At 58.2% G+C, this 27,627-nt stretch overlaps 2 protein-coding genes and 1 non-coding gene across 6 annotated transcripts in view; 1 reads left to right on the forward strand and 2 right to left on the reverse strand.

Annotated features, from left to right (window-relative positions):
• Positions 1 to 3,821: 3,821 nt before the first annotated feature.
• Positions 3,822 to 27,627, reverse strand: part of NSD2 (nuclear receptor binding SET domain protein 2) — a 58,482-nt gene continuing 34,676 nt past the window's right edge. The window contains exons 9-21 of the mRNA XM_058723218.1: positions 22,385 to 22,516; positions 21,869 to 21,992; positions 20,701 to 20,901; positions 19,116 to 19,295; positions 18,688 to 18,844; positions 18,353 to 18,558; positions 16,883 to 16,986; positions 15,400 to 15,669; positions 14,440 to 14,556; positions 6,291 to 6,432; positions 6,057 to 6,163; positions 4,916 to 5,120; positions 3,822 to 4,093 (exon numbers count right to left, since the gene is read on the reverse strand). Coding sequence (XP_058579201.1) covers positions 3,822 to 4,093; positions 4,916 to 5,120; positions 6,057 to 6,163; positions 6,291 to 6,432; positions 14,440 to 14,556; positions 15,400 to 15,669; positions 16,883 to 16,986; positions 18,353 to 18,558; positions 18,688 to 18,844; positions 19,116 to 19,295; positions 20,701 to 20,901; positions 21,869 to 21,992; positions 22,385 to 22,516 — 2,217 coding nt within the window. The remainder of the gene's footprint in view (positions 4,094 to 4,915; positions 5,121 to 6,056; positions 6,164 to 6,290; positions 6,433 to 14,439; positions 14,557 to 15,399; positions 15,670 to 16,882; positions 16,987 to 18,352; positions 18,559 to 18,687; positions 18,845 to 19,115; positions 19,296 to 20,700; positions 20,902 to 21,868; positions 21,993 to 22,384; positions 22,517 to 27,627) is intronic.
• LOC131507909 (uncharacterized) lies at positions 6,432 to 14,445 on the forward strand. Of its 4 annotated transcripts, none has more exons than XR_009259812.1 (3): positions 6,432 to 8,558; positions 8,907 to 9,207; positions 13,425 to 14,445. XR_009259812.1 is itself a non-coding variant. In XM_058723217.1 (3 exons), the coding sequence occupies exons 1-3, from the start codon at positions 8,353 to 8,355 to the stop codon at positions 12,634 to 12,636; spliced, it is 816 nt and encodes a 271-aa protein (XP_058579200.1). In that variant the 5' UTR covers positions 8,170 to 8,352; the 3' UTR covers positions 12,637 to 12,725. The 4 variants fall into 4 exon arrangements, 1 of the variants encoding a protein (XP_058579200.1); XR_009259811.1 differs by lacking the exon at positions 13,425 to 14,445 and having other exon boundaries at positions 6,432 to 7,122; positions 7,560 to 8,558; positions 8,907 to 11,249; XR_009259810.1 differs by lacking the exon at positions 13,425 to 14,445 and having other exon boundaries at positions 6,432 to 7,122; positions 7,739 to 8,558; positions 8,907 to 11,249.
• LOC131508263 (small Cajal body-specific RNA 23) lies at positions 6,541 to 6,667 on the reverse strand. The gene has a single exon (XR_009259961.1). It is a non-coding gene; the product is annotated as a small Cajal body-specific RNA 23 (non-coding RNA).

A 27,627-nucleotide genomic window follows, 5' to 3' on the forward strand; every position in this document is an offset into this window, starting at 1 on the left:
CAGAAGAGTCGGCAGCTCCTGACCATTTCACCCTCGATGGGGATTTGCTCATCAGAGTGTTTAAAAAGGGGGGAGGGGCATTTTTCCGAAAGGAGAGCTACACTTACTGTTTGTGGTGTTTGTCCCTCCGAGGCCACGGTCAGCTTCTACCAGGGCAAGTGAGCGGTGGAGCGACAGTCTGAGGACAGAGCCCTTCCTGAGGGAGGGCAGGCGGGGCTGTGCCAGCAGCCTCGGAATGACCATGCAAAGTAAGCGGAAAAGTGGGAAAAAGCCCAGAACTTCAAAATGCAATCCCATATAAAATAAGTTTAAGGAAAAAAGCCTTTAAAAAGTTTTTAATACAAAAATACTCACATACAGTTTTCCAAACACAGCTTCCCACTTTAAATGCTATTCTCCGACTGGCGGTTCCCGAGCCTACAGTTCTGTCTAGCCCCCCTGCCCCCCGCCCCCCCCCCGCAGGAATTTCAAGTTTTTAAGTCTAGCGAAACCGGTGAGAGCACCGAGTGTTCCTATGAGGAGCCTGACCTCATTCTGTATGAAGCGTAGACACCAACAGGCACATTTAAATTCATATTTAATTTCTGACAGGGCATTTCACATCTCAACAGGGTACGCTGGACAGCACGACGCCCGCGACAGCATTTCCCTCTAGTGACTAACATCCAACACTATGCTGCTCAGAGGATATCGAGAATTTGGCAACAGTCCTTTGCGTTAACTTTCCTCAAAACAGGCTTATCTTTAATTCCTGGAAACCAGGTAGTTCTGGAAGATGGGCACGATACACACTGTGGTTTTTATGTCAAGATAAGAATTTCAAAGGCGTCAGACGCGCAGACCTGAGTTCGTGTGAGGCCCAGGAAGCAAGGGAGGCGGGCTGTCCACGCGGTTCCTTACCGACCGGGGCAAACGGGGTCGCTGGGCCACTCCAGTCCCCACAGTGGTCCTATTTCCTGACTGCCAGAGTGGACGTGTCCTTGTGCCCCGTGCGGTGTGCGAGGCGCCCGGGTCCCCGGAGGCCACTGTTGGCACGGGAGGGCGAGACCTCGCAGGCCACGGGCACAGCACCGGTCATTTTGACACTGAGGGATCCGGAGGTGTCGGGGCGGCTTTCGTTTTGTTTCTGCTTCACATTGGTGACAAAGGGGTGAAGCTGACGTTCCTAAAGACCGAATCACCCCCGCCCTCCCCCCCCCCCCCCCCCCCAAAACGAGCTCTCCCTCAGATTCAGAGCAAAGCCCTGGCAGGAAGGCCCTTCGAGCTCAGCCGCCGCGCCTCAGCCTTGTTGTACTCGGATTCGTAAACCAGTTTTCTAGAGATTTTCAAAGTTAGTGTTATTTGCTCATTAGTTTTAAGTTTTTGGAAAGAGGGTAACCATGTTTAAAATAATTTTTCCAGCATTTCCTTCAGATCGTAGAATTTGAAAATATCAAAGTGACTCAAAACTCACAAGATTTTACTACTGTCAAGTACAAAAATAAGTTAATCTGCTCCCCAAAGTGCGATGCAAAGCCAGTCTGATGGTCTGACTTCTGCTGGGAGAGGAGAAGCGAGGGGCGAGGCTTCACCCAAGGCCCTGGGCCATGAAGAGCGGAGCCTGCAGGCCTCGGGGATCCCTCAGGCCCTGAGCCTGAGCGCCAGGGCATGGGAACGCTGCTGGGCTCGTCGTGGGAACAACCTTCCAGGTTGTTTGGGGAAGAAGGAGCATAAATCTATGAACCAATCCAGTATTTTCTTGGGACGATTTGAGAGAAATGAGTTCTACGCGGAAACACCCCACAGTTCCCCGGGTCCTACTGAGCAAGTGCATTTCCAGAGGTCACCTAAGCCACACGCAGGAGGGGTCCACTGATGACCAAGCTCTCGTGTCTCCTTCGTGGCCGCGGATGGCTCCTTCCTCCAGGATCACGATAGGAGAAGGGCAGAGGGACGCCCGGGTGAGACCCTGTTCGTAGCGAGCGAGGCCCCGTCGGTGCCACGGAGCCTCATACCCGAAGCAGACTCTTCCCCGTGGTCCGAGCCCAGCAGAGACCGCTGCCCCCAAGAGCTCACGTCACCAAACCACGGAGAAGCAGTTAAACGGGGGGGGTCCGGGTCCAAGCATGTCCTGCAGTTGCATGAGGCAGAGGCAATGATGGAAGAGAAACAGACAGGAGAGACCTCGGGAGTTTTCAACAAGGGACGTGTGTACATCTCTGTTCTCCTTCGGTTGTTTTAAGAAGAACGAACCAGAAACAAGCATCTGCTGCTGAGTATTCCATTCCCTTCCCTCCCATCGTCAGCATGGAGGCTGCGGGCCCCACGGGGCGCACTTGGCTGCCTGGCGTCTGGGACCCCCGCCCTTGGTGCTCCGGACTCCCCAGGGTCAAGAGAAACTTCCAAAGAGAAGAGACCTTCGTGCTCCCAGGAGCTCCTCCCATGGTGCGGCCCGGCCTCGTAAGGAGTAAAAGTTAGTGACGTCTCACAGAGAAGTTCCAGGCCTGACACCCACAGATGGCGCCTCGGGCCCCCAACACGAGTGCCTGGCGGTGGCGTCCTGGCTTGGGCGCGTGTGACCAGCACAACTCCCGTTTTCTATGAACAGACCCCCGGGGTGACGGGAGAGTAGCAAGTAGGTGCAACGGTCCTAGACTCTGCGTCTCTCCTCAGACCCCGAAAGAACAATTTTCAGAAAAGCCCGTCTCCCACGTGCTCTGGGCCCCCAGGGTGGGGAGCACCTGGCCGTACCCTGCTGCCAGGACTGTCCCCTGCCGGGCCGCGGGCGCACAAAGCCCCAACAGAACCATTTCTGTGAACTTGGCGCTTCACACAAACTCACCGCGGGGCCGCACCCCCACCGAGTTGGCCTCTTTCCCTGGGAGAATTCAGGGCCGCATCAGTAAATACACGTTTCAGTCGGTGGTAATTTGTGAAAACAAGTTTAGCAAAAATATATTGAGAATAAAAGCCAGAAACTGGTAAAGAAAAGCCCAATGAAAAAAATATACAAAGTCTTCCCCCAAATGTTGGTAAGAACCTAGTGCGTTCAGGGACAGGCCCAGGTGAGATGCGCCAGACCTGGCCTGGGCCGGGGAGGCCGCTCCGAGAGGCCCCACGCTTGCAAGGGCCACGGGGTGGCGCCATTCAGTCCAAATCCACGACAGAAAAAACTACGGGACAGCTTACAACACTGTCACTATCACCACTCCTGGGGCCGGCTCCTCACTAGGATGGAAAAGAAGCATTTTGAGGAAAAATTTCACATTAGTACAAAAAACCCCAAAATCATACAGCGGTTTCAGAAGAGCAAAATAATGATCAAAATCATGGTTTCCAAGGAATCCAGGGTCTGAGTCCTTGCCCGGGCCCCGCCCTGGTCTCTCCTGAGTGACGAAGGCAGGTGAGCTGGCCAAGTGACTTTGTTAAGATGAAAGAGATCATAGTGAGCCTTTAGAAAAATACTACCCTCTACATTTCAGGTGAGATAAAAACATTTCATACGCCAATTAATTTTCAATTATAACTTTAACCTACAAAAATAGAGTGGGAGGGAACCTTGACATTCTCAGAAATTCAAGTGTAGCTGTAATGCTGTGTAGTAAGGCTTGTTTGTCCCGGAACCTTCCGAACCTCGCGGCTCAGACGGGTCATCAGTGCAGACGCAGCGGGCGCTGCCGAGGATGGCTCAGTGGTGGACAGGCACTCCCTCCCAGGAGGCCTACACGGCTGTCATAGCGGCTTCGAGCTGGGTCCTCTGGGCCAGGACCCCCCCTTCCCTCCCCCCCCCCGCGGCCCTCCCCCCACCCCCCTCCCGGAGCTGGCCAAGCCACTGCCTGGCGCTATTTGCCTTCCGTGACCCTCCGCCAGCACCTCCTTCTCTTCCTCTTCCCCTTGGACTTGCTGGGTTCCGGAAAGGGTTTCCCAGTCTGGGCACTCCGGGCCGACACGGCCCCCAGGTCATGCTCGCAGCAGCATGGCCGCCCGTCCCGCGTGGAGCCGAGGGCCGCCCCGTCCTGGTGCTCCTTGCAGAATGAGTTGGGGCAGAAGTGGCAGAATGACGTGGAAGGTCGGCCACACACGTCACAGTGGTGCCAAGGACATTCCCACTTCCCTGCAACGAAACACGAAACGTGAGCCGGAGCGGCGGAAGCATCAACGACTTCTAGCGTTTGCGTGGACCGTCCGGTGAGACGAACAGAGACGACACCGCTCCTCCCCAGGTGACATGGAGAGGAGCGGAGGCCGCGGCCCACCCCCGGGCCCCGCTGGCACTCCGGCTTCTCTGTGACCTCGCCGTGGCCTGGACCGGCTTTCTACTGGGGATTTGATCTTTCCGGCGTTAATCTGCACCAGCTTGCTGCTCAGTGGGGTCACCACCCCGTCACCTGCACACTTCCCTCTCGCGTCTGTCCAGAAAGTCTCGTTCTGTCATCTTTTGCACACGATCTGTTTTCTTTTACGATCAAACGTGTTTGACTTCCCTTTGTATAGATTTTGGTTTGCATGAGGATCTGTTTCGCTTCTGGACAAGTTAACATGTCACACACCCTCACCCGTCATCCCTCCAGAGCGAGGCTGTTGAGAACAAGGCGGAGCCCGCCCCGTGTCCCCCTCCCGGCCCCGCGCGTCCCAGGCTGGCTCCGGGGGCCCCCTTCCTACGACACCCAAGGCTGGGCAGAGCTCTGTGCCCGGAGCCCGGCCCCACTCCTACGCCGGCAGCCCTGGCTCGGCAGCCACTCATGGGACCTTGGCCCAAGCCCCGCTCCGGGCGGTCCGAGGGGCTCCCCGGCCGTGCCCGCCGCAGACCCTGACTCCACGCACGGACCTCCCTGGGCCGGGCCTCGCTACCTGAGTCACCAACGAGTCTGTGACCGGGAGAGGAGAGCCATCGACAGGGACCCCCAAAGGCCGCCGGGGGGGCCCGCTCACCCACCGAAGGGCCGCTTGCCCAGGCCCAGGCACGACAGGTGGTAGGCCTTGGTGCAGGATTTGCGGTCACACAGCACCAGCTGGCCGCCGTCCCCACAGCGGAAACACTCGTCCTCGGACTCCTTCTTCCCTTCGCCTCTGGTTCTCCGCCTCCTCGTTCTTTTCTTGGTCTTTTTGCCCTTTTCCTCTGAAGAAAGGGACGTCGAGGTCTAAAGTGAGAAACAAACGTGCTCTGTTTACGAGACATGCGTGGACCAAAGCAGTAACAAAAGGAACCACAAAGAGGGAGCACGAGAACCATGGTGCAGGTGCGTGCATCTGCAGACGCTTTCGCCCGGAGAAGACCGAGCGGGGACCAGGCGTGTGCCTCGGGGGGGTGGGGGGGCTCATCCCACACACGCCTGTTCTGCCCCACGGGTGACCACTGAGCACAGCGAGGAGGACCAGCTCTGCCAAGAGCCTCTGTAGTAGCGGCTGTCAGCGCCTCCCGGATCTGCGGGCGGGACGCACAGGCCCGGAGCGGCCCCGCCCCCACGGGATGCGCCCCTCGCTCTTTCCAGTAAGAACGGCACTGTGAGCGACAGAAACAAAATCGTGCCCTCAGCTGAAGCGGCAGACCCCCGTGGACGTCCCAACTCCGGGCCAGATGCCCGTGATCCCCCCGTGTTTGGGGGCCTAGGCAGGCAGGTAAGTGGGCCCCAAATTCATGACCTGCCCGGAATCTCAGAACGGGATGCTCCTTGGAAACGGTGTTGATGCGGATGTAATGCGTTAGGATGAGGTGCGGCTGGGGCAGGGCGGGCCCTTAACCCAGAATGACTGGCATCCTCACGAGGAGAGGAAGGGACACAGAGACAGGGAGAAGGCCCTGTGCAGATCAGGGCAGAGACGGGAGTAATGCGTCCACCAGCCAAGGAACGGCAAGGCCGGCTGGAAACCGCCAGAAGCCGGCAGAGCCTCCGGACAGAGAGAGGCCCGGACGGCGCTCTGGCTGCAGACTTCCGGCCGCGTGAGCCATAGGAGCCCGGAGCCCTGCCGCCCACACCCTGCAGGGACCCCTCCTGCCCGCCAAAGCTACCCGCCAGCCCGGAAGAAGGGACGGACGTGTCCGCAGACGTCAGAAAGGCTGGCATCCGTGACTTTACCTTTGGTCTGTCCCCAAGGAACCCGCTGCAGTTGGAGGCCCCGCACCGACAGACTGTCTTCTCGTTACCCAAACAGTCGAGGTTGTAGTTGAAGGTCAGCTCCGTCCCTAGGGGAGAAGAGACACGCGGCCACCCTGGAAACGCGTTCGTCAGGCCCACAACACACACTCCTACTCGCTCACGTCCACACCGGTGTCACGGCCTCGGGGGAGCCCGCCCGCGGATATGTCGTACCTGCGGGGATGTCGCACACGGCAAACAGGCCCACGCGAGTGTCCCCGTTCACCGTCCACTTGAGGGTCTCACAGTTGGGCTGGCAGCTGTGATTCATGAACCGGGAGTAGTTTCCTTTGGGGCCAGCATCAATTATCCGGTCCTGTAAGGTACAACTCAAGTTTCAAGTCGCATTTAAACGCGGGGGTGGCCCTTAGCCATTACGCCCTTCTTAAAGGGAATTTTCACCGTCTCTCCCACTGGCCGACGATGTTGTACTGGAAACCGTGGTCTCCTGTGTCCACTCGGACAGGACGCCCCCAAACCAGTTCTCTGTTTCTCTCACTCACGGAGGGCAGGTCAGGACCACGTGGCGAGGACCAAGCCCCAGCGAGTCCCGGTGAGGACGGGGCCGCCAGCAGGCGCTTCCCCACACCAGCCAGCAGGTGACAGACAAGCCAGGAGGGACGGCAAGGTGTCACCACTGACAGCCGCCAAAGACTCACATCGACGGACACAAACGACAGGGCCCCGGTTCCAAAGGAGCAAAGGATAGAACCGCACGATTCCCGAAGATCTGACCCAGATGCACAAGCACTTTGGGAAGGTGTCCACATTGCCAAGCAGTGGAGGAAACGCAGGTGAAAAGGACAACGGAACCGGACGCACTCGGTGACCACAGGAACGGGTTTGATTAAAGCAGCCCGGCGCTGGCGAAAAACCACAAATATGCGCATGCCGTGGCCCTGCCCTGGAGCCAAGCCCGCGACGCAGCACTCGTGCACACGCCATCACCGTCCAGCAACGGGACGGTGCGGCTGGAGGTCCCTGCCCCATGAGGGGGGCAGCCGAGGTAAGAGATGCACGGGGGAGGAGGGCACTTAAGATCAGGCACATACAGCACTGTGGTCACGAGTTTGTGCAAAGCTCTGTGTGAATGGGGTGAACAAACGTGCAAACACACAATCTACACCCACACCAGGTGTTCCTTTCAATACAGAAACGCGATCAGAACGGGCTTGCTCTGCAGTGTGCCCTTTCCCTCCGCATAGGGGCCTTTCACGGCCCGCACAGTGTTCCTTCCCACAGCGGCGGAGGCCCTGGCCCCACAGCTTCCACGGCGTCACCGGCCCCAGGGCTCCAGGGTGCGCTTCCTGGCTGAGGGCCAGCATCCCTGGGCGACCTGGTGATCTGCAGCTCCCTCCCTATGTGTGTGTGTGCGCGCGCGCACGTGTGCGTATATTCTGGATACCAGGCCCTTGGTAACTACGTGTCAAATCTTTCTCCTAGGACAACACTCGATTTTTAACTTGATGGTACCTTTTCTCGCTCAAAACTTGCCCAGTTTTACACAACTGATTTTGTTAATCCTTCACTTTATGCGTTCGGGGTCTTCGACTAGCCTCACACAGCCTTCTCGAACCCCTAAGTTACACAAGAGACCTCCGGTGTTTCCTGGCTCCTTACAGCATCTGGAAGATCTACTCTTGTGAGTGCAGTGAGGGGGCACCATTGCCCAGAGGTCTGTCGTCTGCCGCCCCGTCACTTGCCGCTGAGACTGGGCCACACCGTTCACGGGAACGCCACAGAGCGTGAGTGAGCGCCATTCAGTCCTGCGGGCTTCGCCGTCTGCGTGGGCTCTAGATGGCCCATCGACACTTACTTTTATAATTTTTTTTAACGTTTGTATTTGAGAGAAAGCGAGAGAGACAGAGTGCTCTGCGGGGGCAGAGAGAGAGGGCGACACAGAATCCGAAACAGGCTCCAGGCTCCGAGCTGTCAGCACAGAGCCCGACGCGGGGCTCAAACCCACGAGCTGTGAGATCATGACCTGAGCCGAAGTCGGACGCTTAACCGACTGAGCCACCCAGGCGCCCCAACGTTTACTTTAAATTGTTAATATCTGCGTGGAGATCACAGCGATTTGACATTTGGGAAGACGCACATTGTGACGACATTCCCTCTCAACCAGAAACGGAGCCGTGTCTCGTTCATTCATGTCCTCTCACGTGTCCCGCGGGAGAGCTGTCGCCAGTGTTTCCGCGTGTGTGGGGGGGACCCGACGCCGGTGCGCAGGTCGTCCATGAGCCTTCCCCCATGCCTCCGTGTCCGGGGTCAGGAGCAGCAGCCACAGCATCTTGTCTCCTTCCTGAGCCTTCCAGGCCGAGAGTCTGGGACAGATTTTCACAGCTTCACCAAACTGGAAGAAACTCCCTTCTTTTCCCGGTTTCCGAGTGTTCAGGGAGCGGGGCTTACACAGCCTCAGAGGATTCCGCGGCACTCGTTAAGGTGACAGTGGGTGTGCCTTCCTGTGTCTGTCAGTCCTGGGCTGTGAAGGCCCCCGTGCTCCCGGGGGGCGGGGGGGGGGGGGTGCTTCTCAGGGGCGCACCCTCCCCTCCTGTGGGCCCCAAGCCCGCTCCCTCTGCCCCATCACTGGGCCGGGCCTGGGATCTGCCCTTGGGGTGGGGGTGGGGGAGGGGGAGGGGGTGTGTCTTTGGAAAGTACTGGGCACCGTGGGGGGGGGGGGCGGGGAGACGGATGTGGCTTTTTACTTGTGCTGTTTGCTAACTGCTAAAGTTGTGCGTTGACTTCAGTTCCCTCATTAACCGTGTTCTTTCTGTCTGTCTGTCTGTCCAGGGCTCCTCCCTCTGCCTCGGAGGCAGACGCATGGCAGACCGGCTCCCCCAGCCTCTCCTGGCCTCCCTGTTGCCGCTCGAGGGATGTGGCGCCGGGCACGCGCTCTGCACTAAGGGGTCCTTGCCGCCATCGAGGCCTTCCTTTGAGCCCCCGGACACGGTGGGGCCGGAGTCCGACCTCACCTGACAGGGGCCGCCTGCCCCGCACACGACTTTACGCTCCAGCTTTCAGAATCTTTCTTTCTCCGGACAGCAGAGAAGCAGGCTTTGCTTTACAGACCACTTGGGGAATCTTTAAACAGGTGAGTTAATTCAATTCCCTGTTTACAGATAGGACGATACGCCGTGCACAAGTCTAACCTACCAGCCTGTTCTGTTCGCATGCGGGCCTCTTAAGCCTTTCACCGCGAAGGAACGCGGGTCTCGTTACAATTTTCCTGTCCTGTTGGCAATTTGGAGTTTTGTCCTCCCGACCACCCTTTATAAGCAGCCCGGCATCTCCAGCCGTGTGTGGCACCCACGGGTCTGCCACCATGGCCTCCGTGACCCCACCTCGCCAGCACCGCTCGGCCACCTTCGGTCTCCCTCCGGGAGTTACCGGCTCCGATCCCCGGCTCCCACCAGAGGTGACCTGGGCTGCCCTTCCCTGCGTTGGGCACGATACCCCAAGCGCGCTGCGCTCCCGGACAGTCTCCTGGCTCCGCGCCTCACACTCAAGCCTCTTACCCTGTAGCCGCTGCCCCTGACGAACCGCTCGGCTGGCCACAGGGTCTCTGGTCTCTGGCCCTCTCTTCTCCTGAACACCGTGTGGGAGCTGACCCTCTGTGCTCAGGCGCGGAGCCCTGTGTCCACAGCTGGCAAGCCAGCCTCATTCTCCTCCCTGGTACGCAAGTCAGGGTCTTCGTCTGGCTACCAGAGGGTTTTGCCACACCCATGATTTTGATACCGTATTTACTACGCTGGCCGTTCTGGATGGATTTCCCGGAAACACAGCACGGTCTTCACTTCCTTCCGGTGTCCGGAGCGCCCGCGGTCACGCAGAGACGGTCCTTGGCCTGGGCCCTGTGTTGTGCTGGTCTCGTCCTTCCCCGCTCTCTCCCCGCCGCGTCCCGCTCGGTCCCCGCGTCTGTCCCACGTCTGCCCCGCGCTCCCACGCGTTCCGGGCAGCTGAAGCTTCTGCCGGGAGATGCCGGTCTCCTCCTGTTCCACCCCACGCCCCCTGCGTTCCCGATTCAGCTCTGCCTGCCGTCTGGCCGCCTCTGACGCCTCACTCTCTCAAGTCCAGTGCTCTGTGACAGCAACCGTCCCAGTGGCTTCTCTCCACCACAGGCAGCTTCTGTGGTCCCTTCACCACCCCGCTCGGAGGGCGCCGGGGCTCCGCAGCAGCCGGACTCAGGGAATGTGCACCGCGTGCTCTGTCTGGGGCACCTTCTCTCTCTCGGAAGACGGCCCTTCCCAAGCCCGTCACTCCTGCCTCCCAGGAGCCCCCACACCTCCTGTCTCCGCTGCCCCCTTCCGAGACTCAGTGCTGCTGCCCAGCAGGTGCCACCCGCACACGGCTCTTCGTCTCTTCCGACAAAGGCACTTCCAGGCTGATGGCCTGTCTGTCCCCAGCCCCACCGGAGACGTACTCCATATACTTTTTGTTGCTGTTGCTCTGGGAGCGAGCAGCCACCCTCTCCTACCACAGTCCTACATGTATTTTAATGTTTACAGGTTTCCTGTTGCTGCACCGTGGGTCCGCTCCTGTCTCCTGTTTTCTTCATTGACCTTCTTTTAAGATCTCTCCAAGCTGTTAGATACGCATTGAGTTCCTGGGTCTCCTCCACCCCCACAACTGCACCCAGTAAGCAGGGGAGTGAGGACCCTACTAAGGCCTCCTCCTTGGCTGCTGTGGCTGTTCAAAGTCTACCTTATCTGATGCTAATGTACTACGAACAGCCTTCTCTGCACTAGCCTTTACTAAGTTGTTAATTTTCTAGTACACTTACAAGCTTTCTGCTTCCTTTTTTTGTTTAACTTTTTAAAGTAATCTCCACACCCAACATGGGGCTTGAACTCATGACCCCGAGATCAGAGAGTCCCGTACTCCACAGACTGAGCCGGCCAGGTACCCCTCTAGTTCATTCTTAATACCTAAGTCACAGAGCTTCAGATCAGATTCCTGGGGCGCCTGGGTGGCTCAGTCGGTTAAGCGTCCGACTTCAGCTCAGGTCATGATCTCACGCTCTGTGAGTTCCAGCCCTGCATTGGGCTCTGTGCTGACAGCTCAGAGCCTGGAGCCTGCTTCAGATTCTGTGTCTCTCTCTCTCTCTGGCCCTCCCCTGTTCATGCTCTGTCTCTCTCTGTCTCAAAAATAAACATTAATTTTTTTTTTTTTTAAATCAGGTTCCCGTATTTTAGCCAGTCTAAACCTTAGTCTTATAAATTAAGCCATTTACATTTATTGTGATCATTGCCACACATGTATTTTTGTATCCCGTGCATGGTTTTTTGTTTTTAAGAGAGAAAAAACAGAGGAGATGGGTAGAAGAAGAGAGAGAGGGAGAGAGAGAGAGAAAGAGAGGCCCAAACAGCCTCCATATTCATTGTGGATGGAGCCTGATGCAGGGCTTGAACCCACAACTTTGGGATCATGACCTGAGCTGAAATCACGAGTTGGACACAGAACCAGCTGAGCTAAACCCATGCTTTCTAATTACCCTCTTTTCTCTTTTTACCTCCTTCCTACCTCACTGTCTACTTTCCTCATGCTCCTTTCCACTCAGTCGATGACTTGGAAGTCACACCTTCTGTTTCTATACATTTAGTAATTTTCAGTGTAGCTTTAACACGTATACTTTGCCAAAGTGGAAAGTTGGTGACACCTCACCCCCGCATCCACACAAAACAAGCAGCTCGCAATGGCTCCGTGCCACCACTTCTAACCCCTCTGGGGCCGTCAGCCTGCCCTGCCCCTGACACCACAGCCCCTCCTGCCCAGCAATCACCACCGTGGTTCCCACGGTGCCAGGCAGCCAGACCCGTACAGGTGTGCCCACTGTGGATTCGCGTGCACACCACACCTGCTTGCGTCTCGCAGGTCACTTCTGAAGCTCACTCTGCTTCCTCAACTGTGGTGGTGCTCAGCTGTGGAGTGGGGGCTACCACCTGCCACTCTGTGCCGTGTCTTCAGGCCGCGGGTCACACGTGGAGGAGTCTGACTGTCGCTCCTGGAATGTGCTCCTCTCTCTGCCACTTTAAGTCTCTGGTGTCCCTGCTACATGTCTTTGCTACATTTGGGGGTTTTCTTTTAATAGCATCTCTAGGTATATGTTTATTTTTAGTTATGCTATTCAAAACTTGGGTCAATTTCCATCAGATTCTAGAAAATCCTCTTGCCACATGACCCTTCCCCCATTCTCTTGTCTTTCCTTCTGGAGCATCTGAACATGTCTGCCTTCTGCGTCTCCCGGCCTCTCCGACAAAGTTTTCATCTTCCCTTCCCGTGCCACGGCCGACAGCCTCTCTGGTCCCGGCTTCCGCTCCAGCCATTTGCCCCGTGGCTGCCCAGCGTCTCCTCGGGCGCCTTCTGGGCTCATCTCGACGACTGCGTGTTAGCTCTCGGTGTGAGGCGTGATCGCCACGTCTCCTTTAATGGCTTCGGCCGTTTCTCACACGCTCACTTAAGACTTGGTGCCAGACTTCAGTCTTGCTACTTCTGGCTCTCACCAAAAGCTGAGACTTTGTGAAGGTCCTGCTTAAGGACATCTTGTTCCACGGCCCTGTAAGCGCTGAAGTGGGACTTGCGCTCTTTTTATGGCAAGGACGTGACGTGAGGTATGAGTTGTTTCTCTCTCGTGGGCCTTTGGCTTTATCTTCTCTTCAGTCAGGGAGCCTAAGTGAATTATTAGGGTTCAGCAGTTTCAGGGACCAATCTGTGTGTTAAATGACGAACCTGGCATTTCTTACAACACACGAGTGGTTTACATTTTGACTCCAAAACCTGGTAAGACACGCGTTTCAAGTGTTAAACTTCTAATAAAACAATCCTCCCTCACCACTACCATCTAAAAGGGAGGGGGGTGGCAGCGGGAAGCCTGAATCCGCTACCCTCGGGGCCAAGCGTACGGGCCCCTTGCCTAGGACTACAGCCCTCTGAGGGGTCTACACGGGTGCCTCAGCTCCAGCTGCCCGCCAGGCCTCCGAGCAGGCCTTGGCGGTGGTCCCCACACGAGGGTTGGCCCCCCGGAGGCTGCACGCGCTCGCCCCTGCTTCCGAGAAGCGGGCTCTCTGCCCCTCACCTGCCACCCTACACAGGTGTTGTGGGCAGTCGGTCCTCCCCCATCCACAGCTGGGTGTTCTCGTACCACGGGATCCCTGTTTGTCAGCCTGTGGGGTCTGCCGGACCCGCCTCCGGCAGGAGCTCCGGATGTACTGTGCCCCCCGACGGGCCCAGGGAGGAGCTCCGCCCCCCTCTGGTGCAGGACCCTCACCTTTCTAACCAATTCCTTCACCTTGAACAATTTCGAACTTACAGGAAGAAAAACGGAATGCTACAGCCGACGCCCGTACCTCTCACCCGGACACGCCGCCTAACTGACACCTTCGCACGTTTGCTTTCTCCTCGTCACCTAGCCCGCAGAGGTGCCCGCGCACACGCTCCTTCCCTCGCCCTCTGCCAGTGAGTTCCTCGGACACGTCAGCGCTGTCCTCACGAGGAGCTCCCTGTGCAGACACTTAACCGTCAGGGACGGCACCGTGTCCACAGTGGGGTTTCCCGCACGGTCTCCAGGGGGTCCCGTCCGGCATCCCAGCCCCAGGGTCTAGGGTCCCGGCAGGAAGCGCACACGGACCGCGGCATCTGCCTCGTCTCCTCGTGGTGGGGCCGCGGCCTCCCTGGGGACGACCCTGCGAGGTCCCTGGGACCATCCTAACCTGGTGCGTGATCATCTTCTACCCCGTTTCCGGCCATCCTTCGCGGTAGCCACCCGCTCCTGCTGGACGACGGCCTCAAGGCCAAGCAGCGGACACGAGACTCGCGACCGCCTTCCCCACGCACGGCGCTCGGGCACCACAGAGGCCGCCCCTGGGGTCAGAGCAGCCCGCCGCGCACACACCCGGGAAGGGCCGTCCTGGCGGGCGGGAGCCAACCCGTGAGCGTCCCGGATGCACCTTCTTCCGTTCACCCCCACCGGCAAACGGGCGGTGTGGCCCCTGCTCCGAGGACATCGGTCCCTCTGGCCGACGTACCCTGCAAACTGCACACCTGGGCTGTGCGGCCGAAAACGTGTAACTCTCCTCATCTTTTCTCCTCTTTTCACCGACCCCTGGTCCGGCCTGTGTGGTACTTTGTGCACGCACCAGCGGACGCACGCGGCCCCAGGACGCCCTCACGCAGACAGGCCCTCAGGCAGCTGCCGGAAGACGCCGTGCCCCTCAGGAGAGAACGCATAAACGGCTGAAGACCGGGCCACGCGGACGGGACCACAGACAGGCCTGTGGCCCCGGGGCACAGCGCAGCGCACGGCCCCGTGGGGAGCTGGCAGCACTACCTTGTCTATGGTGAGCATGTAGAAGTGTGTGATGTCGTTCTCGTGTGCGTGTTTGATCCTCGCCATGCACTCCTCCTCGTCAATCAGCTCACCGACGTACTCATTCACGAACTCTCCCTGCAAGGCGGAACAGCACACCGTGACCGTGGTAAACAACGGGGTCCGGGTGCAGGAGCCCGCGCCCGAAGCGCCCGGAGCCGGCACCGCGCGCGCGTCACGATGCGGTCCGGGGCGCGTCTTCCCAAGTCCCTGGAAGTTCAGGTCTAGCTCAACAACTCCATGCTCGGCTGTCAGGGAACACTTCGCCCGAGCGTCCTTCCCAAAGCGGCACCCTAACTCTCGCTTTCTGCAGCAACTGCCTCTGGGCACCCTGGCGGCGCACCGCGAGCTCCCACACGGCCGGCTGCCACGGCTCGCCTTCCCTAGCAGAGTCTACACGGCGAGAGCCCGGAGGAACTGGCCGCCGAGGCGGGCAGTGGAACCAGACCCGCAGGGGCCGTGCGCGTTTCAGAGCCGCTGCTCTCGCCCGGGATCGGCCCTGAACCAGGCCTGGGGTCTGAGGCCGCCGCCCCCCAGGCCACGGCCTGGCCTCATAAGCCAATTCCGGCTGCCCAGCCTAGGATGTGGGCAGGCCGTGTGTGGCCTGTGGCCTCGACGGACGACCCGGTCCCGCGCTGCCCCGGACAGAACAGCCGCCCGTCCAGGGCAGGGCTCCTTCACGGTCTTTCCTGTCATAGAGCAACCACCAAAATGCCAAGTGGAGGCCAAGTCAGGGGCCTGCTGAGTTTTACCTTGCTAGACAGCAGGCACGTAGCGTTTTACGACATTCAACCGTAGAAACTCCGACTTTTTAAAAACCCCGTTCTCACGTGCATGCAAAAGCGTACTAAGCATATCCAAGCGTGAGCCGCCAGCCGGCCCAGGATTTCTTGCAAGCAAGGAAAGGGGCTCGGCACACACCTTTCTGATGTCCCGCTTGGCGACCAGGCCCCACCCTTTGCCGTCCGTCTTGATGATCTTGGTCTCGGGGTACTGGCGCTTGGTGAAGCACTGATTCTGGCAGTACTCGCCCGCGGGGCACACCTGCGGGTGGCACTCGAACATCAGCATCCGGTTCAGACACTCCGAGTCGAAGCCGCAGGGGTTCTCGTCGGTGGGCTTACAGTTGCACTTGGGGATCTCGGAGATGTCGGCCGTATGGATCTGGACTTTCCCATAGGGCTTGTTCACCTGCCGGGGACACGGGGGCGCGTCAGACAAGAGAGCAAGCACCCCGGCCTCCCGCCGGTCCCCACGCTCCAGAGGAGGGTGGCGGGGGTGGGGGGGGGGGCACGGCCCCCACCCCGCCCGTCACTTCACGTCCCTCGTCCACGCTTGCCCCCGCCAGGCTGCCAGAAGACAGGCGCACAAGCACGTGCTGAGCACGGGGCAGGGTCCCTGTAGCCGGGGACCCGCGGGCAGGTGACCAGGGAGGCTCTGCCCTGGCAAACTCGCGGTTCACGGTGACAGCACAAGAGCAACCCAACCACAAAGCCACAGACAGAGCGGAAGAGGGACTGAAGCAGAGGCCAGTAAGGCGAGGGGAAACGTGGCGGAAGAAAGGCCCTCCTCACTGCTGGGCCGCGACAGCGAAACACAGAAGCGCGCGACCTGAAAACCCGCCTCAGGAGCCCTCAGGTCCCAAGCTGTTTGACCCAGGAGCTCCATTTCCACGAAGTCATCCCTGAGGAAACGCTAACCCCAGAGCACGTGTCACCTGCACACACACACCCAGGGCGTGCCGCCCGGATCTGAGGAGCAAAGACGCGGCCTTGAGCGGCCGGAAGGCAGCTGACACACTGTGCTGAGGGGCTGCCAGGCCCCAGGCGGCAGGACACGGTGACATCGGCTCACCCAGCGTGGCTGTGAGGAGCTCCTGGACCTCTCTCCCTCCCACCCCGTGGGGACGTGGGGACCCAGGTTCCCTGCCGGGACTGCCGGGCTCGCCGGAGGCAGCACGGTCGCCCCCGCAGTCCTTGTGCGGCATCCACACCCTCTACGGCGGGAACATCGCTTTGTCTCCAGGGCTCCGGCTGACCAAGCCACGTTCCAGCCGAGCACCGGCCCGGGCTGGCCACCTCTCATCCAAGCTCGTCCCCAGCGCCGGGTGACGACGGCGTGCCCGCCACCACCCCCGCGCCTCACGGGCTCCCGGCTGGAGCCTCACACGAGGGCAAAACCCAAAACCGCAGAGACCCCCCCCCCCCCCGCCCCAGCCCTGCCCGCGCGCCCTCCCCGCCCCCCAGAAAGGACACACGCTGGGCAGTGGCTGCACCTGCTCTCTGCCCGTGACCTCAGGCAGCGGTCCACACGGGGGCTGCAGATAGCTGCTTGCTCACGGCAGCCCTCTTACCCACCCACGGTCCCCGCAGTGACCCCTGACCCGGCCCCCCACCCCCGTCACCTTAATGTGCTTGTACGGCGGGGGCTTGCGCTCACTCTCCTGCGTTTCTCTGGCTTCCCTTTGAAGTTTGATTTCACGAAAACGAGCTTCAGCTTCCTGCAGTGCTAAAAAGTCCACGAAATGTGAGCGTGAGTAAGAGGTTTAGTAAATTCACACCTCCACCTACAGGCTCTGCGTCTAAGCGGCCGACGCAAGCCTCCGTGTCCCTCCAAGTGCGGTTACCAGTCTCCGGGAGGCTCTGGGGTGCGCACGCTGTTCAGGGCGGGTGCTTTAAATGCCGCGAGGGTTTTCCACCCAAGATGCTCAGAGAGCGCCGGGCCGAGGAGGCCTGGGAGGCGCCGTGCTGTGCCACCTGCCACCAGGAAGGCCCAGGGCGGGTTTCTCTGGGAGGGTGATGCTCCGGCTCCCACTGTCCACGGGGATCTAACATCCTCCCGGGAGGACACGTCCTCTGGGGGGGGGGGGGGGGGGGCCGCCGGGCTCAAGCGAGGGCGGAGGACGCCATGCGTGCTGGGGCCATCCTGACCCCCAGGACTCAAGTCTGGCCTCACGACCCACCAGCACGTCAAGTCTCAGTTTCAACATCTGTCATCTCATTACGAGTTTTGAAAATCTTTCTCATCAGACCTTTGCTGCCCGCTGTGCGTGAGGCCCGCAGGAGACGAGACGCCGGTCTGTCAGCACAGCCCGCCCAGCCACCCCCATGTGCCACCGGCCGCGATGCGCCCGCCCTCCCCGGACTAGGATGAGCTGAACGCACGCCAGGTCCCCCTTCTGTCCCACTCACTCCCGGCCCCGAGTAAATGCCACCTCCTCCAGTCAGGTGGTGGCATTCCCATCCCGTCAGTCACCCTGGCTGTGGAATCAGAGAGCGGGGCACCTGTCTGCCTACCCACACCTGGCCCTTCCCGGGGCACCCGGTCTAGACGGCGGCAAAGTCTTCTCCACATTTCTATCTTACATAACAGGCATGGCAGAAGACATCTCTGTAAGCCAGTACTGGAATACTTCTTCAAAGTAACTTCTTCCACTGCGGGGCACCAGGGGGGCTCAGTCGGTCAAGAGACCGACTCTTGCTTTCTGCTCAGGTTATGGTCTCGGGGTCGTGGGATCGAGCCCCGCGTCGGGCTCCGCACTGACGTTGCAGAGCCTGCTTGGGATGGTCTGCTCTCTGCCCCTCCCCCGCTCTCTCAAAATAAACTTAAAAAAAATTTTTTTAAATAAAAATAGAGCTTCCAATGCATGTGAGTGAAATTAATCCCAAACCAATGCTGTAAACGTTACTCGGGAGTACATTTTATCCTGTGCCTCAACAAATCAGTCTGCAAACCTACGTTTTCCTAATTTAAAGCACTGCTAGAATGCTCAGCCTGGTGTTTTCTACAGAAACCAAACTTTCAAACAACAAAAATCAGGGTTAGCAGAAGGTACCCGAGAGTGCGGTTTCGCTCCGTCTGGAAATGTCCGTACCGTTTTTGAAGACTCTTCCGATCCCTCTGACCCCCTGGTAGCGGCTGCCCCGGTCCCCCTCCATGTACGGGAACACTCGCGCCTGATGCGTCCAGTAATAATCTTTAGACCCAAAGAAAAACACAGGGAATTCTCCAATCTCGTGCTTCATTTTCTGAATATTTGGGGGAACATTTTTGGGATGGCAAACTTCTGCCGGCCACCATCTATTATAAATATTAAAAACAGGGTTCACAGACTCTTCAGACAGAGTGACAGTCATTCAGCGCTTTCAGTCCTGCAAAGTGAAAAGAACACAGTGAACAAGGAGGCAGACAGGGTTCCGGTCCTCACACCTGTAGTTCCCCAGTTTAACCCAGACGACGTCCTGGAAGTGCAGCTTCTTCCCGGCTCGGCACTCGTTGCAGAACCAGCTGCCGTCGGGCATCTCGATGCTCAGGCAGTCGGGGTGGAAGGCCGCCGGGCAGGACTCACAGCACAGCAGGCTTCCCCCTGCAAGGGAGGGCGAGTGGCTCACACTGGCCCTTCCCCACCCGCAGCCACCCTGCCCCTCGGGGCGCGACGAAACGAGCATCACGGAGAACTCGTGAGTTCAGAAATGTCACTGCGCACACCGGCACGGGAGCACTTGGGAGACATCGGGAGCGTCCCCACCCGGAGCAGGGCGGGCGCGGAGGCCCCAGGGGTTACCTGCGAGAGCTGTGCGCGAGGGAGCCCAGAGAAGCAGCCCGCCCTGGCCGCCCGCCGTGGCGCCAGCCCTCACCTTTGGAGCACACGAAACACCAGCTCACGTTCACGTGAGCGTGATGCCGCTTCCCCTTCCGGGCAGTGAAATGGCTTGTGCAGATGATGCTGTGGGAAGCGATCACGGAGCAGCCGGCCGCCAGACAAGCGTCCCCTCCGTGGTAGGCGACGGGGCAGCGGACGCACCGCATCATTTTCCCTGGGGGCAGAGACACGCGCTGAAGGCCCGACAGCGAGCAGGGCGGCGAGAGGCGACCGAGCCCCCCACGCGTTTAGAAAATTCACGCTGAAATAAACTCGGAGTATTTGACGAAAGCAGTAACTAGGATGGAAAGAACACTTAATAGATGTTACAAAAACGCATCTCCCCCAGGCAAAGGTGCTTCAAAACCATCAAGAGAATAGTCAAGCGCTTAAAATGCCTTATTCTCTCTCTTTTTTTTTAAATAAAAGTTTATTTATTTTTGAGAGATAGAGAGACAAAGCACGAGTGAGGGGAGGGGCAGAGACAGAGGGGGAGACAGACTCTGAAACAGGCTCCAGGCTCCGAGCTGTCAGCACAGAACCCGACGCGGGGCTCGAACCCACAAACTGCGAGATCGTGACCTGAACCGAAGTGGGGCGCTCAACCCGCTGAGCCCCCCAGGCGCCCCGCCACATTCTTAAATAAGGTCAAGCAGGGCTGATAAACCCAGGCACCGCCAGCCCGTGGGGCCTGTAGTGCGCCTTGCAACGGCTCCAGCCTCTACCCACTGGGTGCCAATCTGCGCCCCCCCCAAGGTCTCCCCAGACGTGGCCAAGTGTTCCTGGCGAGCAACATCGCCACGGTTGAGAACCACCGGAGTCAGAAGTACAGGTAGCCCACCACCCTCAATCCCACACACCTAACGTGAAACAAGGCAGATACGACTTGATGTTAAAGTATCTTCCTCGGGGCGCCTGGGTCGCCCAGTTGGTTAAATGTGCGACTCTCTTGCTTTCAGCTCAGGTCATGTCACGATCGATCGTGAGATCAAGCACGGAGCCTGCCTGAGATTCCCTCTCCCCCTCCCCCCCCCCTCACTTTCTCTGCCTCTAAACGAATAGATAAATAGAACATTTTTCTCATATACGAAGAAGCACTAAACCTGGGACACACATACGGGCACCTGGGAGGCTCCGTCAGTTAAGCATCTGACTATAGCTCAGGTCACGATCTCGCGGTTCGTGAGTTCGAGCCCCGCGTCGGGCTCTGTGCTGACAGCTCCGAGCCTGGAGCCCGCTTCAGGCTGTCTCTCTCTCTCTCTCTCTCTCTCCGCCCCTCCCCTGCTCATGCTCTCTCTCTTGAAAATAAATTTCAAATTTTTTAAAAATTAAAAACTGGAACAAACAGAACCTATCAGAATGGTTCACAGGCCCCCCTCCTAAAGTGGAGGCTCCGGGAGGACGCGGAGGGCAGGAAGAAGGCACGGCAGGGCGGATCCTCTTACCGACTTCTCGAGAAAAACCCTGCTAGCCGGTGTCAGGTCAGTAACAGAAAGACAACCGCCACTCCAAAGAAAAACCGAAGGCCTTTGGGGACAGACCTTTCGGCCACCGCGCCCGCCCCCCGTGAGCGCCCGTACCTTTCGAGGGCCTGGGGTTGGAAGGGTTGGACGCGTGGCAGGTCACGCAGCTGTGCAGGGGGCAGCGGAAGCCTCGGCTCTCGAACACGGTGAGAGGGTACTTCCTCACACACGCTTCGTGGTAGAACTTCCCGCACTGCGACACGACGCAGCGCCTGACGTCGGTCTTGCTCTCCTTACACACGAAACACGAGTGAATCCCTAGCAGATGGTTAAAGAGGGGCAGGGAACAAGAATTAAACTGTCGTCCCTGAGCCACCGAACTCCAGCAGCCCCGTCAGGGGCGGCCTGTGCTGCCGAGGCCTCGGGCTCTCTTCGGACCTCGGTGCCCGGTCCGAGCACGCTTCAGAAAACGGTCCCACCATCAGGGCCGTTACCTTGCCGTGAGATCGGCTCCAGCTTCCCCGGAGGACAAGGAAGTCTGAGCAGGAGGCGGCTGAGGTGGGGACACCCCCTCGAATTAGCGGGAAGCCGGAGAGCAGGCATTCCTCCGAAGGAAAGCTTTTGCTCTCCCTCCTGAGCCATTAACCAAGTACAGTGAACCTTCACTTAGAACCAACCACAGGCAGCAGAGGCAAAGTGCCGTCACATCGGCTGACCTTGGCTTGGGACTGGAGGGACTCGGGAAGACTCCACGTGTCTTCCTAACCTAGGACACGCGCCCACGAGAGCCAGGAGGCCCTCAGGGCTGCGCTTGGACAGGAGGGGCTGCATCTGAGCGGCCCCTCTTCCCAGCAGCCCCCAGACTGCGCTGGCGAAGGAAGCGGTGCGGCAGAAGGAAGCCGTGGCCGCTCGGAGACGGGCACGTCCTTGCCGTTGACCCCGGAGTTCAGGTCCGCGCCGCGTGTCTACGGAAGCCCACGTGCCCGTGAACGTCCGTGTCCTGGGACTGACCGGCCAGCTCACCTGTACTGGTGACGCCGGGGCACCCACGCCGGCCGCCTCCCAGCGCGGGGCTCAGGACAGCCCGTTCCGTCCCTCTGCCGGTTACCTTACACCGCTCTACCTCCCGGTACGGCCACCGAGGGGAGCGCGTCACGCTGGAGAGAGCAGACCATGGGGGCGCCGAGGGGAGGCGCGCACCCGCTGGGGGGGGGGGGGGGGCAGGCGGGCCGGGGGGGGGGGGGGGGGCGGGGGAGGCGGCGGGAGGGGCGCCCGCGGAACTTGCCTGAGGCACACTCGCTGCAGGTGAACCTCCCTTCGGGTCTCCGGGCCAGCCCGAGGCAGGCGAGGTGGAAGGCTCCGCAGCAGGGCCCCTCGCACAGCAGGAGGCTGCCCGGCTTCTCGCACAGCTGCGGGGCGGAGGCGCGGCGGTGAGGGCGGTGAGGGCGGTGAGGACGGTGAGGACTGAGGACTGAGGACGCGGTGCCGGCCAGGCTGAGCCCGGGCGACCCCCACCCCCCGCCCCCCCCCCCACCCCCCCCCGCCCCGGCCCGCCCGCGGCTCCCCTGCCTCCTCCGTCCACGCCCGACTTCACACGTTCGGAACACGCGTGCGCCACATGTCGCCACACGGCGGTGACACGAAACAGCCCGACGCGGACGCACGAGCCCGGCCGGGGCGCTCGGTCCCGGGTCCCGCCGCGGCCCCGGCGCCCTCACAACAGAAGCCCGTGTGACCGCGGGTGCGAGTGCGGGCCCGGGCCCGGGTCAAGGACAAAAGCAAGCGGCGGCCGACCCCTCACCTGACACACGTACTCCTTTTTGGCGGCCACGCCCCGCTCAGACTTCTTGGAGGAGACGGACGCTTCGGTCTGGGTCTCGTCGGCGCTCTCGTACGGGGACTCGGCGGGCTCGTCTCCCGGGCCGTCCGACACCTGGGGGCGAAGGAGGCGGCACAGGTCACCAGTGCGGGCGGAGGCGGCCCGACTCCTGCTCGGCTGCGGCCCGACTGCCAGCTCCTGGCCGCAAAGGCCCGGCGCCCACGGTTTCCTGGGAGGGCGCGGCGGGTCGACCGAACTGTGCGGAGGCTCAGAAGCAGACTTCGCCCTCTCCGCGCGGGCAGAAGGGGCACAGGGGCACGTGTCTTCGCGTTCCTGCCATCCCGACCAAGGAAGGAACTGGTGAAAACCCCACGTGCCCCAGCAGGTGACCTGGGACGGGCCCGGGACTGGGAATCTTGACCTCTGTCGCCCAGTCGCTTACGGCCCAGCTTTTCACAGTAAGAGAAGCAGATCAGCACCCAGTGACTTTCCAGAAGAGCCAGAGCGAGGGGCAGGAGGGGAGCCTCCGCACGGCGGGCCCGGCCGCTCCTGGAAGCCGCCAGCACACGCAGTGTGGGCCGCGACTAACGGGCCGTCCCGACTTGCCCTCTGCCTGCCGCTCGTGGTCCCCGGACGGGTAAGCGGGCGAAGGCAAGGTCAAACCTGCCGGCTCTGGTGACACGTGAGCCCAAGAGAAAGCCCTGGGAGAAAAACATTGGCAATCGTGGAGCAAACAAACCCCCCCCTCCCCCCATCCCGGTCGTATTTCATCCCCCTTCATTATCAGGGATCAAGGAGACCAGGCTAAAGCCTCCCTCTCATCACTGTATGCAACGTCTTGCCCTCATTTGAGCAGCAAGAAATCTCTAAATAGAAATCAATAAATCTTGAGTAAGAAAACGTTCTTCTATACCAAATTGAAACTGAAAAAAAAACCCAAAAACCTAAAAACACATTTAGCATTTATTTGACGTTAGGTAAGTGGAATGTTGAACACTGAGTTTTTCAACACAGCAAAAGTATAAACTACATTTCCCGTATACCTTGATAACCACGACAAGTAATTATGTTATAGGCCTGCCGTTTACCAATGGCTACAAGGCTAGAAATTAAAACCGGGCCACAATTAAACAAAACAGAACAAACCCCACCAGCCAACCCACCCAATTCTGTAGTCTTATCAATTAACTTCCTCCAGACTTAGCTCGATGAAATTACAGGGAGAAGAAAAACACCCCAAAACACTTAGAGCTGGTGTTAGCGGGCTGGTCTTTGAGGGACACGCTGCCTCTGGCTGGTGTGTGTATCAGTTGGCGAGGGGGGGGGGGGGGCAGGAGATTGGGCCCAGCTCTCCGCCCTTGCTCCTCTATGCTGACCCCTCCCGCAGTAACAGTCTCAGGAGGAAGCCGCCTTTACACTCCCAATTCCTCACCTTTTCCAGGAAGACGGAAACAGCGGCATGAACGTACACTAAGTTATGGGGGTCTCACACAGTAGTAGGTCTCCCCTGCCCCCCAGGCTGGCCAGATGGTGCCCCTGCCTATCAGCTCAGCTCATTTACTCCTTTATCATCAACATCCAGAAAGAAGGCAGCTTGAAAAAAAAAAAAAAAAAAACCTCTGCGTTCAAACCCCAATTTTAACATGTCCATCGTATTCGGAGTCACAGATGGGCGGGGTCTGAGACGCTAGGGGTGCTGGGGAGCCCGGGGCGTTGGGAACACCAGCCACACCTCAGGGCCCCGGTCAAAGGGCAGCCCAAGGCTGACCCGTCTGACGAGGAACCGAGGCCCAGAGAAAGGGCCTTCAACAGGGGCTCGGGGAAAGCGAGCCCGGTGCCCTGCCCACCAACCCAAGTTCTTCCCTTCAATGTGGTCGGAACAAATTTAAAGCTTTACAAAAAAAAAAAGAAAAAAAGAAAAAAAAAAAAAAAAGGAAAAAAATGCATGGAGAGAAAGACAGAAAACACAGACCAGTCCTGGGTCGAAGAAAGGAACAGCACCTTTTATTTAAGATTTACAGAAAAAGTTAGCACGTTTCCACTTGGAGATATTTCCTAAATTAACAAAGTCTGTTTTGAGGAAATAAACACTGAATACATATTTTGAATGGAAATATAAATGTTAAGACACACATGAGGCTTGTTTCCTGATTGGGGTCTAAGATACACATACAGAATACAGACCTTACAATATTACAGTCCGTGACACAGATGCGGGAGATTGCGACCTTCGGCCCAGCGAACCCCTTCCCAGCGACCCAACGACCACTAGCACAGTCGGAGGGATCCACCGGCTCTCCGCTCGGCAGACCACCCACAAGAGGAGCAAAGTACGCGGGCACCGCGCCAGCCTCTACTCCGGGTGCAGGGCTCCGCCTCCACGGGCACCAGGTGACGGTACTTACTCGGAGATGCCGTTTGTGAAAGCGACACCTTCACCCGAATGGTCCCAACACGGTCCCAAATCTCAGTCTACGACATCTACGGTCTATTCCATATCCAATAGGATGCATTTGGAAAAAGAGAAATGTAGTAACTGAACGGACACAGACTGTCAACAACTTTCCCGTTGCTTCCCGATCCACCAAAGCCACACCTGTGGCACGGATTTCCAAGCAGCTTAGTTCCTGACTTCTCCGAGTTTTCCGGAGTCTGAAAACACTTTCTCTACCCTCCACTCAGTATGTGATAGTATCAAATTGCCTATTTGCCTTAGAAATACGTTCCTTTAGGGGCAGGGAATGCTGTCTCCACAGTAACGCAGGGATTTTTCAAGATGATATTAATGAACACAAAGTAACCTAGTGAACATATTTGAACCAACTTCAGGAAACAATGTAGCCATTTAGGGGGACTAAGGAACCCCAGTCCTCTCTGCTGTGACTGGGGGGGGGGGGGGGGCGGCCTGTGCCTCAGACGGCAGGGTACAGAGTGATTTTTAAATTTTTTGACAAAACAAATCCCTTCACAAATCGAATTCCACATCATTTTTGAAATACAATTACAGACCTTGAACAATATGTATTTCTATAAACCAACATTATTTCCATGTTTACGTTACGCTTTTGTAAAGGAAGAAAGAACTATAAGTACTTTCACATAGCATCTTGGATTTACAAACGATAAATATCCTGTGCTCAGCAGAGTTAATGAGCTTAAAATGCAAAGACCAATCTCAGGTCCTCCAAATTAACATCACAGTGAAATATTAAGAGTGGAATTAAAATAATTTGTAAATCAGTCATTCACCACCTAAAACACTACAGTTCAGAGTAACTTTTATTAAAGCGACCCTCCTAGATGACCTCGACTACAATGTCCTGGGGGCGCCTCAGTTCTAGGGCTGGGCCGGGTCACTGAGAAACACGCACACGCACACACACACACGCACACACACGCCCCACCCACCTTCTAACCTGGAAGCCTCTGTGTCGTCCAGCGGCCCCAGAAGGTGCCAGTGAGAGCCAACAGGTCGGCCACAGCCACAGCCATCAGGCCATGTGGTGGCCGCTCCAGATCCAGATTCACGGCTGGCCCTGATCGTAAGAGGAGTCTCTACAATGTCCTATCGACCGGACCCCACCCCGTCCCAACGGTGTCCTCAGCAGTGGGGGAGGGGCCAGGGCCAGCCTGCTACAGGCAGCAGCAATAGCAAGGCAGGGCAGCTGAAAACAGTAGCAAAGCTCCCACCTGCAGCTGAGCAAGCCCTCCCCCCACACCCCTGCACCCCTGCACCCCTGCATGGGCCAACATTTCTTAAAGATACAGTGTGCCTGAATGATCAGCATGCTTTAAAATGTACACCAAAGAATTATGTGCCCAAACTCAACAGCTCCGTGTAGGCCAGAAGAAGTTATAAAGCGGATCTAATGTGTAACTGTCTAGTCGCTGTCAGGTTCTTGGACGGACCCTGAGGGACATCCTCCCTGGCTGGTGACAGCGCCTGGAAGGGAGTGTGCGTCTTCCCAGACAGTACAAGGAACAGGGTGAATACAGTGCATGCCATTTTCCACCTGCTAAGGGTAGTTGGCTTTCCATCAATGGCCAGTAAGTCAGTGGTGATTTCTAACAGGCTAGGTAAAACAGCAAAACAGAACTGAAAAGGCATCAACACCAATGTCCCTAACCAAAAATCCTAAAATACACAGGAGCCAGTATACTTCTTAAAACAAAAAAAGGGAAGAAAAAGGAAGGAAGGAAGACAAACCTAAGAGCCAAGAAGCAGCCAGTGACAGACTGACAACGTGTGGAGACTCCTTTTCTAACCAGACTCCATTCTTTCAGCTAATGGCAATCCTTTAAATTCATATTCCAAAGATAACCAGCAGGCCTCGGCAATTACTTTCTCCGTTTAAAGATTTTTAAAGGCTGAACGTAACGGTTCTAAAAGCGTGGAACGCTACTGCCCGCACGAAGTAGAAAGAGGCCTCACCAGGCCGCACACGAAGTCTACCTGATCAGAACCACCTTAAAATGGACTTAACAACCTAAAGGGGCTAAACGTGGTCGAGAAGCGTTAGGTCAGAAACCAAGCAAGAAAGGAACCCAGAAGACCTGCCCACGTATGGACGTCTGCCCTTTCCGACAGGAGCACGGCCTCCTCTCCAGCTTGGCCACACGCGGGGCCTCTGGGTCACCAAGCCTCCCCTTTCCGCTGCGCTGGATGCAGCAAATGGAGGACTGGACTTAAAAACGCTCGTGCTGTTACCAAAATGGCACACAAAGTCACCGCTCGTGGTCTCCCACAGCAGGCCCCACACCACTCACGTCAGGCTTCGGCCAAGACCCCTCTTCAAGGGCATTCCTTCATCATTTGAGTTTCACATCCACACGTGGGTGCATTTTTTTGTCTTTCGGAACCAGATGCTAACTTACAATCTCAGCTTTATTCTCAGCTTGGGGACAGTGCCTTGCTGGGTATGCACGTCACCACCCCCGGGCAAACGCTGGCTCTCCTCACACACTTCTGCTCCCAAATCTTAGGCAGGCAGGTCAGGGCCAAAGAGACCACGGGAGTCCCGATCGGGTCGCTAACGGTTCAGGTCTCACACGGTGCGTGTGGCCTGGCCGGTAACACCCCAATTAGGAAAAATCCTGTAACGGCCACTCCCCTGTCCCACCCCCCCCAAACCCTGAACACTTCGTCTTAACCCCTTCTGTGCTTGTGCGTGACCTTCCAGCGAAAAGCTCGGCCTCAGACACACATGAAGGCGGGGGACCCCACA

The sequence above is a fragment of the Neofelis nebulosa genome, chromosome 3 (genome assembly GCF_028018385.1).
Source record: "Neofelis nebulosa isolate mNeoNeb1 chromosome 3, mNeoNeb1.pri, whole genome shotgun sequence".
NCBI classification, from domain to species: domain Eukaryota; kingdom Metazoa; phylum Chordata; class Mammalia; order Carnivora; family Felidae; genus Neofelis; species Neofelis nebulosa.

What these genes read in the sequence shown, in the direction of transcription:
- LOC131507909 (XM_058723217.1), top strand. Translation starts at nt 8,353, where the DNA reads ATGAGCCTTCCCCCATGCCTCCGTGTCCGGGGTCAGGAGCAGCAGCCA. An exon ending in ATTCCGCGGCACTCGTTAAG is followed by an intron (nt 8,559 to 8,906) that starts GTGACAGTGGGT and finishes CTGTCTGTCCAG; the next exon opens with GGCTCCTCCCTCTGCCTCGG. An exon ending in CTTGGGGAATCTTTAAACAG is followed by an intron (nt 9,208 to 12,327) that starts GTGAGTTAATTC and finishes TTCCTTCTGGAG; the next exon opens with CATCTGAACATGTCTGCCTT.